Genomic DNA, 17814 nt, shown 5'->3' with positions numbered 1-17814 from the left:
GTGTGTGTGTGTGTGTGTGTGTGTGTGTGTGTGTGTGTGTGTGTCTGATCAAAGGGTCATATACATGAAAGCACAAAGGGAAAACATCCTTGGTCAGGAAGAGGGTAGCCTCACCCTAGATAACACGGTGAGGAAGTCAAGCAGTTAAAACACTTAGACTAAAACAGACATAGCTACGTTAATCCTACCATAAAACAATAAAACCAGGTACAAGCTCTCTTGTGCTCCCAGGACGTGGGGGTGCATTCCTGGGGTGCACGCCAAGCCTGCAGCCTGCTTGAGATCACACACAATTAATTATATGCCTCTAAGTATACATGGTTGAATATTTCCTAATACAAATAACTACATGCAGTATTCTACCATATACAAACGTATATCACTAAAAGATTATACTGATTACTAAATACAATTTTCCATTGACACATCCTCAGGCCTAATATTGCTCATGTGACACATCGTGGACATTCTCTCAGTTCTGTACATATTATTTGTATTGCACTTCGGTTTTTTGCAAACGGGAGCTTTCTGTATAATATTGGTGACGCTGAGCACGTTTCCAAGGCTACCGTCTGTCGGGCAGTCAGGAATGTTACAGTTGCACTGAAACGTCTCCTGTACTCGTCTGTGGTGTTCCCCGGTCATAGACCCACAAGATTCATCAAAGAGGGATGCCACAAAATTGCAGGTAGCAGGATGAACAAAACTTAATTCATGATGTGGTGATACTTGAACTACTACTTAAATTTTACATTTATTTTCACGGTTCCCAGGCGTGATTGGCTGTACAGATGGCACTCACATTCCAATCATTGCTCCTTCAGTAAATGAAGGAGACTATGTGAACAGGAAGTCTTTCCACAGCATTAATGTGCAGGTACATAGTTCCCTGTAGCATTTCAAACTAACAAATTATTCCATTATAGTAATGGATGCTAATTTGTGTTCTCTGCACTGTGAAGATCATATATGATGCCGCCAACATTATCACAAATGTGGAAGCCAAGGGGCCAGGCTCTGTGAGTGGTGGTGGTGGAGGACCCCCACCTGTTTTTCGGGCCTCCGCTTTTTTTCTGTTGGCTATAACAGGTCACATTTGAGCATACAGAGTAAGCAAATATGTACTTGTAATGTGCTCAGATAATTTCAATAAGTGCTTACAGAAAGGAAATTAATGTAGCCTCTAACTGCAGTTGATTTACATGGGACAAACAGACCAAGCACTATGGCTCGTAATACAATTACACCTTACCTGTTTGGACTATATTTTTATATTTCATTTTTACTTGCTGCCAGGAACGTTTGGGGCCTATTGGGTTGCACCTGCGCTCACATCACATCACAAAATAAAATGTATAAAATAAAAAATGAAATATAATAAATAACGTGTTAAATGGGTGGAGATCCCTAGATCAATGTTTATATTAACACTCACGCATTGACTCTGTCGGCTATGTTTTGCCATGCATGCTCCCTTTTTTTTGCAGCTGAGGCTGTGTTACTTTTTTTCTGCAAAATTTGCATGTTATGGGCATATGCTGCCATCAGAATGTCGGCCTCAAGCGCTGTAAAATACATTGACCGCGCCTTCTTTCCCTCCGTCTCCATGGTGACTCGCTTAATCTGTGCTCCGCTTATCAGGGCTTTATGTATCCTCGTGCGCGTGCTTAACTTGGGGTTAAAGCAACTCCGCGTTGATTGAACTACTTGTTATAAGCCTTTCTGAAACCGAATATTCCGAGTTGGACAGTTCGGGGTTACTCAACCCTGCGTATGGTTTTTCACTCTGAGTTTTCTCAACCGGCTTCCTGAAATAGGGCCCAGGTGACCCTTTAGTTCATCTAAACAAAAGGCACTTAGACTAAAACAGATATAGATACGTTTATCCTACCATAAAACAGTAAGACAAGGTACGACCTCTCCCATGCTCCCAGGATGTAGGTGTGAATGCCAGAACACTCTGGAATGCACACCAAGCCTTTGCAGACTATTAAGGATCAAACCTCTACCAATCTAAAACTAATTATAAAACTTTAAGCATATATAAGTAGATATTTCTAAGCATAAATGATGATCAACAATACAAAACGTGACAACCTGTAAATTGTAAATACTGTAAAACCACTGTCATTTAATGGTCGGGCATTGCACAGCTTCAAGCATTTCACCTCATGTCATACTGGGTATGGTTGTGTGTGTGACAAATAAAATTTGAATTTGAAAGTCTTTCCAGGTGAGTTTGATCCAGGAGGGTCTGAAGCCAGAGTCAGACAGAGACTGTGCAGAGACTGTAGAAGGACAGAGCAGCAGCAGAGCAGTTCAGATACACTGATGATCCTCTGTCAGATCCAGAGGGACACACAGGGATGATGCTGGACTCTACATTGTGTCTGACAGTGGAGCTGTTCTCAGAGCAGTTCACTCTGCAGCACTGACAGTCATCTGCACTTCTTCTCATTCCTCTGTCAGTCACTGCTGGATGAAGCTCTCCTCTCCACCTCCCAGTAACATGGCCCAGTCAGAGCGTCTCTACACACAAGCTGCTGCTGCTTCAACCTCTCTGGATCATCAGGACACAGCTCCTCCTCTCTCAGCACACACACCGTCCTGTTTACCATCGGCTCCACCTGCAGAGAGAAGAAGGAAGAGCAGAGCAGATAAACGAGTGTTTCCAGAGACTCTTCATCAGCTGTCAGTCAGTGATGCAGCACATCCAGTATAAAGAGCAGCAGGGACGTCAGTGCTGGGACTGTACTAGGACTCATTGTTGCTTCACTTTTTCTAACTTTTTATTGAAGTTGATGAAAATGTTTTTCCCTCCTAGTTTGAGTTTGGACTTTCATTCATTAGAAGAACCTTGGTGTGTCCACTCTGAGCTCTGTAGGAACCCCAACAACAAGCCCAACAATCCAGATGGACGGTTCCAGCTGTTAACTGGAGGAATTCCATCCAAACATCTGCTCTCACTAAATTCTTCCTCACCTACAGACTGTGTTCTTCACTGCTTTAAACTTGGAAATGAATGCAGTCATTGGTCTGCGTGCTGCTTTGTTCAGAGAGCTGATTGGCTGTTGACCGCGTTTAATCAGAGCGTGTCAGCCATTACTATGGTGACCATAAAGCTCAGAAACAGGAAGTGTTTGTGTCCAATCCTGAAGCCTGTCATCATTCTCCTCTCACAGCTTCACTGAGAAGCTGCAGCTTAACAGGAAACACTGGATCTTTGTTTCATACTGACTGTGTTTAGTACAATACTGCTGACAGCACCACCCACTCACTCCATCACTCTACTTACTCCAGAGTCTCCAGTCTGTAGTCTGGACTCTGCTGAAGATCAGACAGATGCTTCACATCTGGATCCTTCAGGTTGTTTCCTCTCAGCTCCAGCTGTCTCAGATGGGAGGGGTTGGACTTCAGTGCTGCTGCCAGATAATCACAGCTGATCTTTGACAAACCACAGCTCCTCAATCTGTATAAAGAATGAAAGATGTAAGTTTATTAGACAAAGTGTGAGCTTGAAATCATTCAGTGTTTCATCATCTGTTCAGAGCTGAAGAAGGTTCAGAATGTAGAAGTTTAGAAAATGGAAACTCCAAACAGCTGAAGCCAACAGGAAGCAGCTTCAAACAGGAAACTGTGCAGAGTTTCAGACTATATGTCCTGATGCAGCCAGTTGGATTTTGGAGATTTGAATCTCTGTTCTGTGACTAAGTCCTTGAATCATTTCTTCCAGTTGGTCCAACAAGACAGACTAAGTATTGGACATGTGTTGTGGCTCCATTAGGGGAGCTTCTAAATGTGATGTGATGGCCCCTCTGGGTCTGTCAGGTCACAGGACTGAAGAGAGCTCAAACTGGGCACACAGTTGTTCCAGTCTGGACCAAAGACTCTATACTGGGACTGAGGGACTGCTTTGACTGCACCCACTGGGACTTTTTAAAGGCTCATGTTCTCACTTAGATCATCGATTTCTACTTACATTTCTTTCTGGGAAAAATGGGGATTACTTTGGAAACAGGAAGTATTTTCCCCAATAAGCAGCCCTGGATTAGTAAATCACTCCAACATGTTCTCAGGCAGAAGAAGCTGTCTTGTTATGAGGGAGAGAAGAAAAAGATTGAGGCACAGAAACTTGTTGAAAGAGAGATAAAGCAGCTAAAATCAGGTGTAAAAGTAAAGCAGAGGATGAGCTGAATAAAGGACACTCAAGGCTGGCTTGGAAAGGAATGAAGTCCATGGTGGGGATGCAGGACAAGGAGCAAAGATGAATGTGATGCTGAATCAGCAGAAGACTTGGACTCATTTGATTCCAGCTTTGATATCATTGATTTCAATGAAGAGCTTTGTGATTGTAGCAAAGGGCTGGTAGCTCTGAGAGTCCCACTGATGAGGTGTTTGTGTGGAAATCTCTTAGTGGGAGCAAAGAGAGAAAAAGCCCTGGTCCTGATGCTGTGGGAGGGAAATGATTGAAGTGTGCTGTGAGGAACTGACTGGGAGATTTTCACACATTTTCCAGTCCTCCTTGGAACAACAGGAAGTTCCCAACATATGGAAACAAAGGTTAAGTGTCCTATGGCACTCAGTGATGATGGTGCTGTGGCCCCACCACCTCCACCTCTTTGTAAAGGAACTAACTGTAATCTGAAGCTTCAAATGGAACTAAGACTTCCTCCACTAGGTGGCAGTGTCTGATGAGAAAGTGTTAGTGGAGCTGGCCTGGAGTCAGAAACGGGAAGATGCAGGATTTGGGCTGAAATGGGGAAAAGTGGTTCGCACTAGTGCCTTAAAGCAAGAAGGTTGTAGGTTGAAGCTTGTTGGCCTTTCTGTGGAGGTTGGATGTTCTCCCACAGTCCAATGAAATGCTGCTTAGGTTCATTGGTGCTTCTAAATTGGCTGTAGGTGTGGATGTGAGAGAGTGCTTCTCTGTGTCTCTCTGTTGGCCCTGTGATGGACTGCTCACCTGTGCAGGTGGACCACGCCTCTTGCCCTATGACAGCTAGGGCACAGGCTGCAGCCCTGTGAGCCTAAGCTGAATAAACAGTTAGCAAAAATGATCCATAGATGGCCTGAAATCCCCCAGTTAGCAGTTTGGTAGATAGCTATGACATGCTAATCCCATCCAGCAGCTGTATTCTACCTGTAAGCTGATCCCTGCTGAGCCAAAGCACTTTTTCATATACAAATTACAACCTTTAATAGAAACCTATTGGTCAGCATCTTATTAGCCTGCTGTTAGCTTCATTCCACAGAAAACTGAGAGAAACTAACAGAGTTGATAAAGAATAAAGAGAAATGTGCTGATTTAAAGCCTTTGAAGTGCTTCAGATGATCTCTGTCCACTTCTGTCCACTCATTCATTCATGTAAGCTTTCTAATGCAGCTTTGATCTTCACAGTCTGCTTCATGAAACTCATTCTAACCCTGAATGTCAGAGTGTTCCTCCTTCTCTTTCCCATCATTCATGCTGGCAGTGGAGGAGATTTGGATGTTGGACTGTGTTTCGGATGATGTGTGTATGTTTGTGTTGGACTGCTGTCTGTAAAGCAAACACACATTTTGCTTTGGATTTCAGTGTCAGACAGACTTTAAGGTGGAATGAAGAGTTTGAGAGTTTCACAGTGAATTATCCAGTGGAGGATTTTTCTTCTTCTTTGAAGGTTTGAAATGTGAACATTGTTCTGCTGCAGTCAATGGACTAAACCAGAGAAGAAGAAAACAGACTTTACCATGAAGATCCTCAGTGTGGATCAGTATAATATCAGCCTGATGTCTGCAGTTTAGTGTCAGCACAACTTTCACATCATATTCATCTCAGCACAACTAAAACATACTGACTGACCTCAGAGTTTCAAGTCCACATCCTGGACTCTCCAGGAAACCACACAGATGCTTCACTCCTGGATCCTGCAGGTTGTTCTTGTTAGTTGAAGACCACCAGGAGTCATTACTCAGGTCCAGCTGTTTCAGATGGGAGGGGATGGACTTCAGTGCTGCTGCCAGATAATCACAGCTGATCTTTGACAAACCACAGCCCCTCAATCTGTATAAAGAATGAAAGATGTAAGTTTATTAGACAAAGTGTGAGCTTGAAATCATTCAGTGTTTCATCATCTGTTCAGAGCTGAAGAAGGTTCAGAATGTAGAAGTTTAGAAAATGGAAACTCCAAACAGCTGAAGCCAACAGGAAACAGCTTCAAACAAACACAACAAGATAAAAAACTCTGAATGTTTCACATTAAAGTCGTACATTTCTCATAAAAACAGGACAAAGACTTGAAAAAGTCGTGTTTTTCCTTCCAGGAACCACAAGGCTTCACTTTTAAAGGTGAAGTGTGAAAGAAATGGACATATTTGAAGTCCAACACCTTTTTCCAGTCACATTATTAAAGCAGACAAACTACAAGCTCATTTTCATTCCAACAAGTCATCTTCTGACCTGGACTAACAACACTGGTCTCTATGTGCAGCTGGCTGTGAGACCAGTGCTCAGGGAGCGTCTACAAAGTGCAACACTGAAAGAACATCACACACTCATTTGCTTCCATCATCTAACCTGAAGAGGAAACAGAGACGCCTCCCCTTCAAAGTAAAAGCTGCTCCTTTTGGACACAGTATCAAAGAAAGTCTACAGTATAACATAGAAAAGACAGAACAAAGTTTTGGTTGTTTTTAAATTGTGCAGAAATGAAACTACACTAAGCTCAATTATGTGACAGACATTTCATCCCATGTCAGTTTGGCCTCATCCTGGGCCGGATTATCCAGCACACACTCTGACCACAGGCCCAGGGGCCACACACAGCTGGGCTCCATCCAAGAGACAGGAAACAAACCAACACAATAATAAAAAGCACCATGTGATCTTCTTACATCTTCAAGACAAACATAGTAAAAACATGAGCATATTTGTTTCCTGATAAAATGATGTGACAGGTAGAACAGAGTAAAGTGGTGGTGTTACAGCCTTTCTCCCCTCTGCTGCCGAGGCTGTTAGTCTCTCCCAAACTCAGCTACAGGACTTCCAAATGAATGAAAGCAGCAGAAGTGGCTTTACAAATGAAAGAGGAAGAGGAGAAGAAGAGGAGAGGGAGGCCACCCTGACCATCACTCCAGCTGAAAACATCACACTTTCATTAAAGTTGGTGAGAAAATGTTGAGCAGGATGAGCTGCTGGCTAATCTGGAGGCTGTAGCAGCAGCTCACAGTCACAGTGGATTTCCACTCATGAAAAAGCTCTGGCTGCTTCATTTCTCATCTCATATCAGAGACTTTAATGCTTCACTGAAGCTGTACTGTGATGCTTCCATATCCCAGTGAGGCCTCCATAATGATTTCAGCTGTTCTGTACACACACTGTGTGCCCTGTATGGCTCAAAGTCTCTGCAGCCTGTTTTTATCTGCTATCATCAGATCTTCATCATCCTCATTCACATCCCTCACACACTCTACAGCCTCATCAGCACTGACTTCATCTTCACTGACTGATGGAGCACAACATGAACCTGTGGAGGCTGAAACACTGTCCTGTCAAACATCTCCCCGTCACCACTCCACTTCTGTCAGCCTTTAAATGAACCCTGCTCAAGTCTGTCACTTCTGTTTGGAGCCAAAAGGAAAAACTGTTGTTCAGTCATTTGGAAAGACAACATTTCTGAAAGCACTCAAACTTCTTCACATTTGTCTTCAGAAACATCCTGAACATTGAGGATCTAAAGAAAGTTTCAAACATCAATCAAAGACCTGAAATATAGAAAAACAACAACAGCCGCAGTCAGTGAACTCACCTCAGAGTCTCCAGTCGACAGTTTGGACTCTCCAGTCCAGCACACAGAAGCTTCACACCTGAATCCTGCAGTTTGTTCCAACTCATGTCCAGCTCTGTCAGATGGGAGGGGTTGGACTTCAGAGCTGAGGCCACAACTTCACAGTGAGTCTCTGAGAGTCGACACCGAGTCAGTCTGTGATGATATAAAATATAAAATGTGTTATTATAAAAGCAGAAAATCTGCATTATAAACACAGACTGAATGTATATGAAGACAAAACAGAGTGAGGTCATTGTGGTGATGTGTGGGTGTTCATGTGCTAATGGGGTTTTGCCAGTAGGGGGCGCTGTATTTGAGAGGGCTCATGAATGCCTCTATAAAAGAAGACTGACTTGTGAATGATATAATAAAAATGTTTGGAGCAGACGGTCGTGAAACACAAGTGGATGCTGTGTAATTATTCAAAGCTATACGAAGACAACACATGGTACCAGGCGTAAAAGTGGGAGAGCGGAAGCAATAGCAGCTCAAAGTTCTTTTTGAGATGGAAAGTTTGAAGCCTCCGGATGGACTGAAACTGGTGGGGAATGTGGACAGCAACTGGCGGTGTTTTAAGCAGCAGTTTGAGCTGTACATGGCTGCCATGGGACTGGACTCTAAACCCGATGCCAGGAAGATTGCATTGCTGCTCACGGTAGCTGGTCCTCAGGCCATTGAAGTCTTCAACACGTTTGAGTTTGAGGAAGTTGGTGACAGGAGTACGTATGACAGAGTGATTGAAAAGTTTGATGCACACTGTTCACCACAGAAGAACACAGTATATGAAAGGTATGTTTTCCAATCTCGGATGCAGCAACCAGAAGAGACTTTTGATTGCTTTGTGACTGATTTGAAGCTAAAGGCACAGTCGTGTGATTTTGGAGCGCTGAAAGATTCTATGGTTCGTGATCAAATTGTGTATGGGATCCATGATAAACGGACTAGAGAACGGCTGCTCAGAGATGGATGAGGCAGAAAGACTGTGTCATGCGAGTGAGTTAGCCCTGCAGCATGCAAAGACATTTAATGAGATGAGCGTTGCTGCAGTACATGATGGTGCAAGAATAGCTGTGGTTAAAAAGACAATGAGGAAGAATATGTCGCAGAAGCCCAGCAAAGAGGATACAGTGTACTCCTGTAAGCGATGTGGTAGCAGACATGAACTTAGACAGTGTCCAGCTTATGGCAAAAGATGTTTGAAATGCGATGGAAAAAATCATTTTGCCAAACAATGTCTGTCGAAAGTCAAACCCAAATCAGTGCATGTAGTTGAAGAGACTGACTTATGCGAAACTTTCTTTGTGGGCATGGTGTCACTTGAGGATGTGAAAAGTGAGCATAACGAAACAGAGGACAGTGGGCGATGCTCAGATTATGACGACACGTGGATTGTTTCACTCCCAATACAAGGAACTTTGGTGGCGCTAAGGATCGATACGGGTGCGCAGGCAAACCTAATCAGCATGACAGAGATCCATGCTATGAAACCAAAGCCCAAAATAATAAAGAAAAGAGTACCTCTAAAAGACTACAATGGAAAGCATATTGAGAACAGTGGTCAATGCAGGCTTAAAGTGACAATAAAACATAAAGATTATGATGTGTTGTTTAATGTTGTTCCAGAAGGTCGTGAATCACTGCTGGGTGGCGTGACATCCAAAAGATTGAACCTAGTAGAAAGAGTGTACCACATCAGCTGTCCAGAAATAGAAAGTGGACAGCGAGGAGCAGTTGACTCCATTGTACAGCATTATGAGGATGTCTTCAAAGGTTTGGGATGTCTACCATGCAATTACAGTATCCAGCTGAAAGAGGATGCAAAGCCAGTGCTCCATGCACCACGTAGGGTCCCAGCTCCACTGAAGGACCGTTTGAAGAAAGAACTTAACAGGATGTTACAGTTGCAGGTCATTACAAAAGTGGAAGAGCCGACTGCGTGGGTAAACTCAATGGTGTGTGTGGATAAAAGGAATAAAAACAATGATTTGAGAATATGCATGGACCCTGGCGATTTAAATCAAGCCATAAAACGTGAGCACTACCAGATACCAAAGCGTGAAGAGATTGCAAGGGAAATGGCGGGCGCCAAATACTTTTCAAAGCTAGATGCAGCACAGGGTTTTTGGCAAATAAAGCTGGATGAGACAAGTTCAAAATACTGTACTTTCAATACACCTTTTGGCAGGTATAGATTCCTCAGAATGCCATTTGGCATAATCTCATCATCTGAGATTTTTCATCGTGCCATGGACAACATGTTAGAGGGTTTACAAGGGGTTCGCTGTTATGTTGATGATGTGGTTACAGTGGGGCAAAAAAGTATTTAGTCAGCCACCGATTGTGCAAGTTCTCCCACCTAAAATGATGACAGAGGTCAGTAATTTGCACCAGAGGTACACTTCAACTGTGAGAGACAGAATGTGAAAAAAAAATCCATGAATTCACATGGTAGGATTTGTAAAGAATTTAATCGCAAATCAGGGTGGAAAATAAGTATTTGGTCAATAACAAAAATACAACTCAATACTTTGTAACATAACCTTTGTTGGCAATAACAGAGTTCAAACGTTTACTATAGGTCTTTACCAGGTTTGCACACACAGTAGCTGGTATTTTGGCCCATTCCTCCATGCAGATCTTCTCGAGAGCAGTGATGTTTTGGGGCTGTCGCCGAGCAACACGGACTTTCAACTCCCGCCACAGATTTTCTATGGGGTTGAGGTCTGGAGACTGGCTAGGCCACTCCAGGACTTTCAAATGCTTCTTACGGAGCCACTCCTTTGTTGCCCGGGCGGTGTTTTTTGGATCATTGTCATGTTGGAAGACCCAGCCTCGTTTCATCTTCAAAGTTCTCACTGATGGAAGGAGGTTTTGGCTCAAAATCTCACGATACATGGCCCCATTCATTCTGTCCTTAACACGGATCAGTCGTCCTGTCCCCTTGGCAGAAAAACAGCCCCATAGCATGATGTTTCCACCCCCATGCTTCACAGTAGGTATGGTGTTCTTGGGATGCAACTCAGTATTCTTCGTCCTCCAAACACGACGAGTTGAGTTTATACCAAAAAGTTCTACTTTGGTTTCATCTGACCACATGACATTCTCCCAATCCTCTGCTGTATCATCCATGTGCTCTCTGGCAAACTTCAGACGGGCCTGGACATGCACTGGCTTCAGCAGCGGAACACGTCTGGCACTGCGGGATTTGATTCCCTGCCGTTGTAGTGTGTTACTGATGGTGACCTTTGTTACTTTGGTCCCAGCTCTCTGCAGGTCATTCACCAGGTCCCCCCGTGTGGTTCTGGGATCTTTGCTCACCGTTCTCATGATCATTTTGACCCCACGGGATGAGATCTTGCGTGGAGCCCCAGATCGTGGGAGATTATCAGTGGTCTTGTATGTCTTCCATTTTCTGATGATTGCTCCCACAGTTGATTTTTTCACACCAAGCTGCTTGCCTATTGTAGATTCACTCTTCCCAGTCTGGTGCAGGTCTACAATACTTTTCCTGGTGTCCTTCGAAAGCTCTTTGGTCTTGGCCATGGCGGAGTTTGGAGTCTGACTGTTTGAGGCTGTGGACAGGTGTCTTTTATACAGATGATGAGTTCAAACAGGTGCCATTCATACAGGTAATGAGTGGGGGACAGAAAAGCGTCTTACAGAAGACGTTACAGGTCTGTGAGAGCCAGAGATTTTCCATGTTTGAGGTGACCAAATACTTATTTTCCACCCTAATTTACGAATAAATTCTTTACAAATCCTACCATGTGAATTCATGGATTTTTTTTTCACATTCTGTCTCTCACAGTTGAAGTGTACCTCTGGTGCAAATTACTGACCTCTGTCATCATTTTAGGTGGGGGAACTTGCACAATCGGTGGCTGACTAAATACTTTTTTGCCCCACTGTATATGGGGCTCCACCCTACAAGAACATAATGAAAGACTGGTGAAGGTGCTGCAGCGGATGAGGGAGAATGGATTAAAGCTAAATCGTGACAAGTGTCATTTTGGTGTGAAGGAAATAACATTTCTGGGAGACAAATTCTCTGCTGGAGGTATTGAGCCAGATGAAAGAAAAGTAAAAGCCATCGCAACAATGCCACGCCCGACAGATAAAAGAGGTGTGCTCAGAGTGATGGGAATGATAAACTTTGTAGGAAAATTCATACCTAACTTGTCAGTGCGAACATCAGCACTTCGTGATTCCATGGAATTTGAATGGTCAGCGAGGGTCAACAACAATGGTCAACAAGAATGGAATGATTTGAAAACCACACTGACAACGCGCCCGGTGCTTGCCTATTATGATCCAACTAAGAGTCTGAAAATCTCGACAGATGCCTCAAAGGATGGGCTTGGAGCTGTTTTACTTCAGGCTGAAGAAGGGAGCTGGAAACCAGTTGCTTATGCTTCTAGATCCATGACTAAGTCTGAAGCTAGATATGCTCAGATTGAGAAAGAATGTCTCGGACTGGCATATGGACTTGATATTTTTCACTGTTATGTTTATGGTCTTCCTACCTTTACAGTTGAGACAGATCATCGTCCTTTGGTGTCAATCATTAAGAAAAATCTGAACGAGATGTCGCCGAGGATTCAACGTCTCATGATGAAATTGCAAAGATACAGCTTTGACTTGATATACACACCAGGGAAGCATTTAACTTTAGCGGATGCACTGTCGTGAGCATCAGAGGTGTGTCACGCAAGCTCCACTGAGAAAGACGTAGACGATCATGTTAATATGATAGTGGAGTCTCTGCCAGTGTCTGACGCAAAGATAAAACAAATATGCGAGGAGATAGCTGCAGACAGGGAGCTGCAAATGGTGATGGAAAATATCCAAGGAGACTGGCCCAAAGGGTCTTGTTCAAAGTATTATCATGTTAGATCGGAGCTCAATGTGGTAAATAGTCTGCTGTTGAGAGGCAATAGGATTGTGATACCACATAGTCTGAGACAACTGATACTTCAAAGAATACATGAGGGACATCTGGGAATAGAAAAGTGTAAAAGGCGGGCTAGAGACACAGTGTACTGGCCTGGCATTAATAAAGACATTGAGACCATGGTCGGAAGGTGTGAAACATGTAACAAGTTTCAGAGCAGACAGGCAAGAGAACCCATGATGATTCCTGAACTTCCTACAGCGCCTTGGAGGAAAGTCGGAACAGATTTATTTCATTTTAATGGGAGAGACTATCTGTTGGTGATAGATTATTACTCTAACTTTCCTGAGATTGCTCTGCTTACAAGTACAACTGCTAATAATGTGATCACACATGTGAAGTCTATCTTTTCCAGGCATGGAATACCTGAAACTGTCATTAGTGACAATGGTCCTTGCTATAATTGCAGAGAATGGCAGAATTTCGCAAGAGAATACGGCTTTAAACATGACACATCAAGTCCTCAACATCCACAGGCGAATGGCAAGGCTGAAAAAGGAGTGCATATCATCAAGCAGCTTCTGAAGAAGGCTACAGATAGTCGATCAGATCCTTATTTAGCTCTGCTGAGCTACAGGACTGCTCCTCTTGACTGTGGGTTATCCCCTGCAGAATTGCTGATGAATCGTAGGCTACAAACAACGTTGTCCTGCTATGCAGAAAGCAAGCAGAGTGACAGAATGACAAAAAAACTAGAGCATCTGAAATGGAAACAAAAATTGCAATACGACAAGGGAAAGAGAGCACTTGGGTTGCTTGCACAGGATGATGTAGTGAGAATTCAAGATCAGAATGCATGGAGCAGGAAAGCCATTGTTCTTCAGGAAGCAGGTCCGAGATCATATGGCGTAAGAACTGAAGACGGTCATGTGTTCAGAAGGAACCGTCGTAACTTGCTGAAGACTAAAGAGACATTTCAGGAGGAACAATATGGTGAGGAAGATGAAAAGGTTGATGTGTCACATGCAGAGACAGTGTCTGGTTTGAAATCATTGGATGGACATGAGGAAAAGAGTGCAGTTGTTTCAGAACCGGTATTGAGGAGGTCAGAGCATAAGGTCCAAAGACCAGTTAGGCTTAATCTGTAAAGCTACGACTGGATTTGTTTTTTTATCTTATATTCTGATGGTGTAAAAAAAAAAAAAAAAAAAAAAAGACATATTGTTGTAATGCTAATATGTGTATATGTTGGTTCGTGGGACCTATGTTGTCAGAGAAAAGGGGATGTGGTGATGTGTGGGTGTTCATGTGCTAATGGGGTTTTGCCAGAAGGGGGCACTGTATTTGAGAGGGCTCATGAATGCCTCTATAAAAGAAGACTGACTTGTGAATGATATAATAAAAATGTTTGGAGCAGACGGTCGCGAAACACAAGTGGATGCTGTGTAATTATTCAAAGCTATACAAAGACAACACAGTCATCTGATGAATGTGCTCTTCACATCTGTGCTTCAGCTCCTCTTACTGTGTTTGACATGACACAACGATTGAGTCTCTCTCAGACCTGCAGACTTTTAATGAGAATCTTTGTTTGGCTTTAATCTGCAGATGAAGGAGGAAGATGGTGTCACATTTAGGCTTCCATAATGTCCACAGTCTGTTACTGAGATCTGATCCAGAGTCAGAGTGAAGACACACATTTGGACTGTTTCCTGTTTTGACTCCAGAACATTTTGAATGAGTTCAGCTCAGTGAAGAGTTCCAGCTGGAAAGATGATCTCTGTTTGCTACCTGCTGTTAGGTACGACTGTTCACGTCCACACGCAGGAAAAACCTGCTGACTGTTACCAAACGGAGCAGAAATCTCATCACTGGACAATAATGATGAATGAACTCAGAGCTGCTGATATCAGATCTGATTTCAGGGGAACTAAACACAGAAATGATTGGCTCATTTGAGCTTTCTGAGCCATTATCTGCTGGTGTGTCGCTAGTTGGCAGAAAATGATGTGTATTCCTGTTCAGGGCTTCAGTGTTTATGAGTCCAGATCCAGGTGACAGCAAGTCAAAATGATGTTACCTGTCTGTGTCCAGCAGCAGCCTGTATTCACTTTGAATATTGTTATAACCTGACATGGATCAGTTTGTCTTTGATTGGTTTGTAAATGTCACTGTTTCCATTGGACCTGAGTGACGTACAAAGACAGAGAGGGAGAGAAAGGAGAGAGAGGATGGAGACAGCAAAGAGAGAGCAAACACAAACAGGTGAGAGTGGACAGGTGACCAAGGTCAGCAACCAATCAGAGAGCTTCTGTTTGACCCACAGTCACTGATGATGACTGCACATAACCAAGCAGTGTGTTACTCTGATATCAAATATGGATCCTGCTCTTATAATAATGATCATCAGATGATATTATTGTGTTGTTTTGTAGCTGAATACGATGTTTGTGTGATTATCAGTGAAAGAAGCAGTGAGGAGGATGGAGAGAGAGAGAGGACAGAGGGTGAAGTTAGAAACACTAAAAGGATTTTTCATGGATTTCATGGATGATTTGAGTGATTTCCAGCAGGACACTTAAACATGTCAGTGGAAGTCCTAAAGAACATATTCACTGATATGAAACGTGTCATTGAACAGGATTAATATCAGTGGAAACATGGTGGAAACAGCTGTGACTGCATGGATGTGACACACTTCAAATCTGTTCTCCACTCTTGGATTTGGGATCCATGGAGCTGCTGCTGAGTCTGTACAATAAAGGAATGGTGTGGAAGGTTGCAGCGTACGGACACAAACACTTTGTGGTTACAATCTGATTTTATTTTCAACATTAAACTACTAACCTACACTGATCAATGATGTTAATGATCACATCTGGACTCACCCAGCCTTTCTGCAGTTCCTCACAGCTGGAATCAGTCTCTGTCGTCCCCGCTCTGATGTTTTGTACTTCAGCAGGTCCAACTCATCCAGAACCTCCTCTGACATCTGCAGCATGAAGGCCAGAGCTGAGCACTGGATCTCAGAGAGTTCCTTCTCTGATCTGTTCTCTGACTTCAGGAACTCTTGGATCTCCTGATGTACTGAGAGGTCGTTCATCTCCATCAGACAGTGGAAGATGTTGATGCTTCTGTCAGGAGAGATTTCATAACTGTTCATCTCCTTCAGGTTGTTGATGACTCTCTGGATGGTTTCTGGACTGATCTCTGTCTGACCCAGCAGACCTACTAAGAGTCTCTGGTTGGACTCCAGACAGAGGCCATGAAGGAAGCGAACAAACAGGTCCAGGTGGCCATTTTTACTCTGGAGGGATTTCTCCATGGCTCGTTTAAGGAAATCATCCAGAGAGAACTCGTATTTTTTTCCCAAGAAGTTCTTCAGCACCTTTGTCTTCCTGTTGGTGTGACAGTGGAACATGTAGACTGCAGCCAGAAACTCTTGAATGCTCAGATGAACAAAGCAGTAGACTGGTTTCTGGAAGATCACACACTCTCTTTTGAAGATCTCTGTACAAACTCCTGAGTACACCGAGGCCTCTGTCACATCCAGACCACACTGCTCCAGGTCTTCTTGGTAGAACATGATGTTTCCTTTCTCCAGATGTTCAAACGCCAGCCTCCCCAGCTTCAGAAGAACTTCCCTGTCAGCCTCCGTCAGCTCCTGTGGACTTGTCTCACGTCCCTCATGGTACTTGTTCTTCTTCCTCTTTGTCTGAACCAGCAGGAAGTGTGAGTACATGTCAGTCAGGGTCTTGGGCAGCTCTCCTCTCTGCTCTGTAGTCAACATGTGCTCCAGAACTGTAGCAGTGATCCAGCAGAAGACTGGGATACTACACATGATGTGGAGGCTCCTGGATGTCTTCATGTGGGAGATGATTCTGCTGGACAGCTCTTCATCACTGAATCTCCTCCTGAAGTACTCCTCCTTCTGGGCGTCAGTGAAGCCTCGTACTTCTGTTAGCCTGTCAACACATGTAGGAGGGATCTGATTGGCTGCTGCGGGTCGGGAAGTTATCCAGACGAGAGCCGAGGGAAGCAGATTCCCCTGGATGAGGTTTGTCAGCAGCTGGCTGACTGATGACTTCTGTGTGACATCAGACAGCAGCTTCCTGTTGGTGAAATGCAATGAAAGTCTGCTTTCAACCAGGCCGTCAAAGATGAACAAAAGCTGAGAGACAGCCAGCTTCTCTGCTGTGACCTTCTGTAATGTTGGATGGAAAACATGGAGCAGCTCCAGAAGACTGTACTGCTCATCTCTGATCAGGTTCAGCTCCCTGAATGAAAGCAGAACCACCACACTGACATGTTGGTTCTCCAAGCCCTCTGCCCAGTCCAGAGTGAACTTCTGCACTGAGAAGGTTTTTCCAACACCAGCCACACCGTTGGTCAGAACCACTCTGATGGGTCTCTGTTGGTCAGGTAAGGCTTTAAAGATGTCCTGGCACCTGATTGGAGCGTCATGGAGGGCGTCCATCTTGGAAGCTGTCTCCAGCTGCCTCACCTCATGTTGGGTATGAACCTCTTCACTCTGTCCCTCTGTGATGTAGAGCTCAGTGTAGATCCTGTTGAGGAGGGTTCTACTTCCTGTTTCATCACTTCCTTCAGTCACACGTTCACATCTCCTCCTCAGACTGATCTTATGTTCATCTAAAACCTCCTGCAGACCAACATCTGCTGAAAGAAAGAAAAACAATGAGACTAAAGAGAAAGAAAACTCTTCAATGTCTGAACAACACAAGAAGTCCAGTTTTCAGAAATGAGTCCATCAGCAGACAGATGTTCAGTCTTACTTTGTACACAGCTGCTCTGACTGGCTGTCTGCAGTCCAGCTCTGCTTCTGGATCTTTCTCCACACTGTGCAGAAGCTCTGATGGTGACACAGAAAAGTCAAAGTGGAGATACTTCTGTCCACCTTTGATTAGACTCATTATAAAAAGGAAAATAAAGTTTGAACACAGTCATGTTTCCAGTTCACTGACTTACATTTATTCCATGGACACTCACTCTAACCTGAACCACAGCTACAACCCAACATTGTTGAGGCCTCATCTCCTCCTTTCCTGACTGTAGAGGTTAAATATGCAACAACCAACAAATAAAAGAATTTGGTTCATT

The 17814-nt window shown here is 43.7% G+C and overlaps 1 protein-coding gene across 1 annotated transcript in view; it reads right to left on the bottom strand.

Annotated features, from left to right (window-relative positions):
* Positions 1–523: 523 nt before the first annotated feature.
* The window catches only part of LOC146712483 (protein NLRC3-like), a 145010-nt gene continuing 127719 nt past the window's right edge, over positions 524–17814 (bottom strand). The window contains exons 5-9 of the mRNA XM_085442986.1: positions 17490–17566; positions 15585–17373; positions 7785–7958; positions 3296–3469; positions 524–2627 (exon numbers count right to left, since the gene is read on the bottom strand). Coding sequence (XP_085299112.1) covers positions 2612–2627; positions 3296–3469; positions 7785–7958; positions 15585–17373; positions 17490–17566 — 2230 coding nt within the window. The 3' untranslated portion in view covers positions 524–2611. The remainder of the gene's footprint in view (positions 2628–3295; positions 3470–7784; positions 7959–15584; positions 17374–17489; positions 17567–17814) is intronic.

This window comes from Copadichromis virginalis, linkage group LG3, assembly GCF_057382275.1.
Source record: "Copadichromis virginalis isolate Kocher_CV1m ecotype Utaka linkage group LG3, C_Virginalis_male_GT1.1, whole genome shotgun sequence".
Taxonomy (NCBI): Eukaryota; Metazoa; Chordata; class Actinopteri; order Cichliformes; family Cichlidae; genus Copadichromis; species Copadichromis virginalis.
Note: the sequence above shows the minus strand (reverse complement) of the source record. Positions and strands in the feature narration are given on the sequence as shown.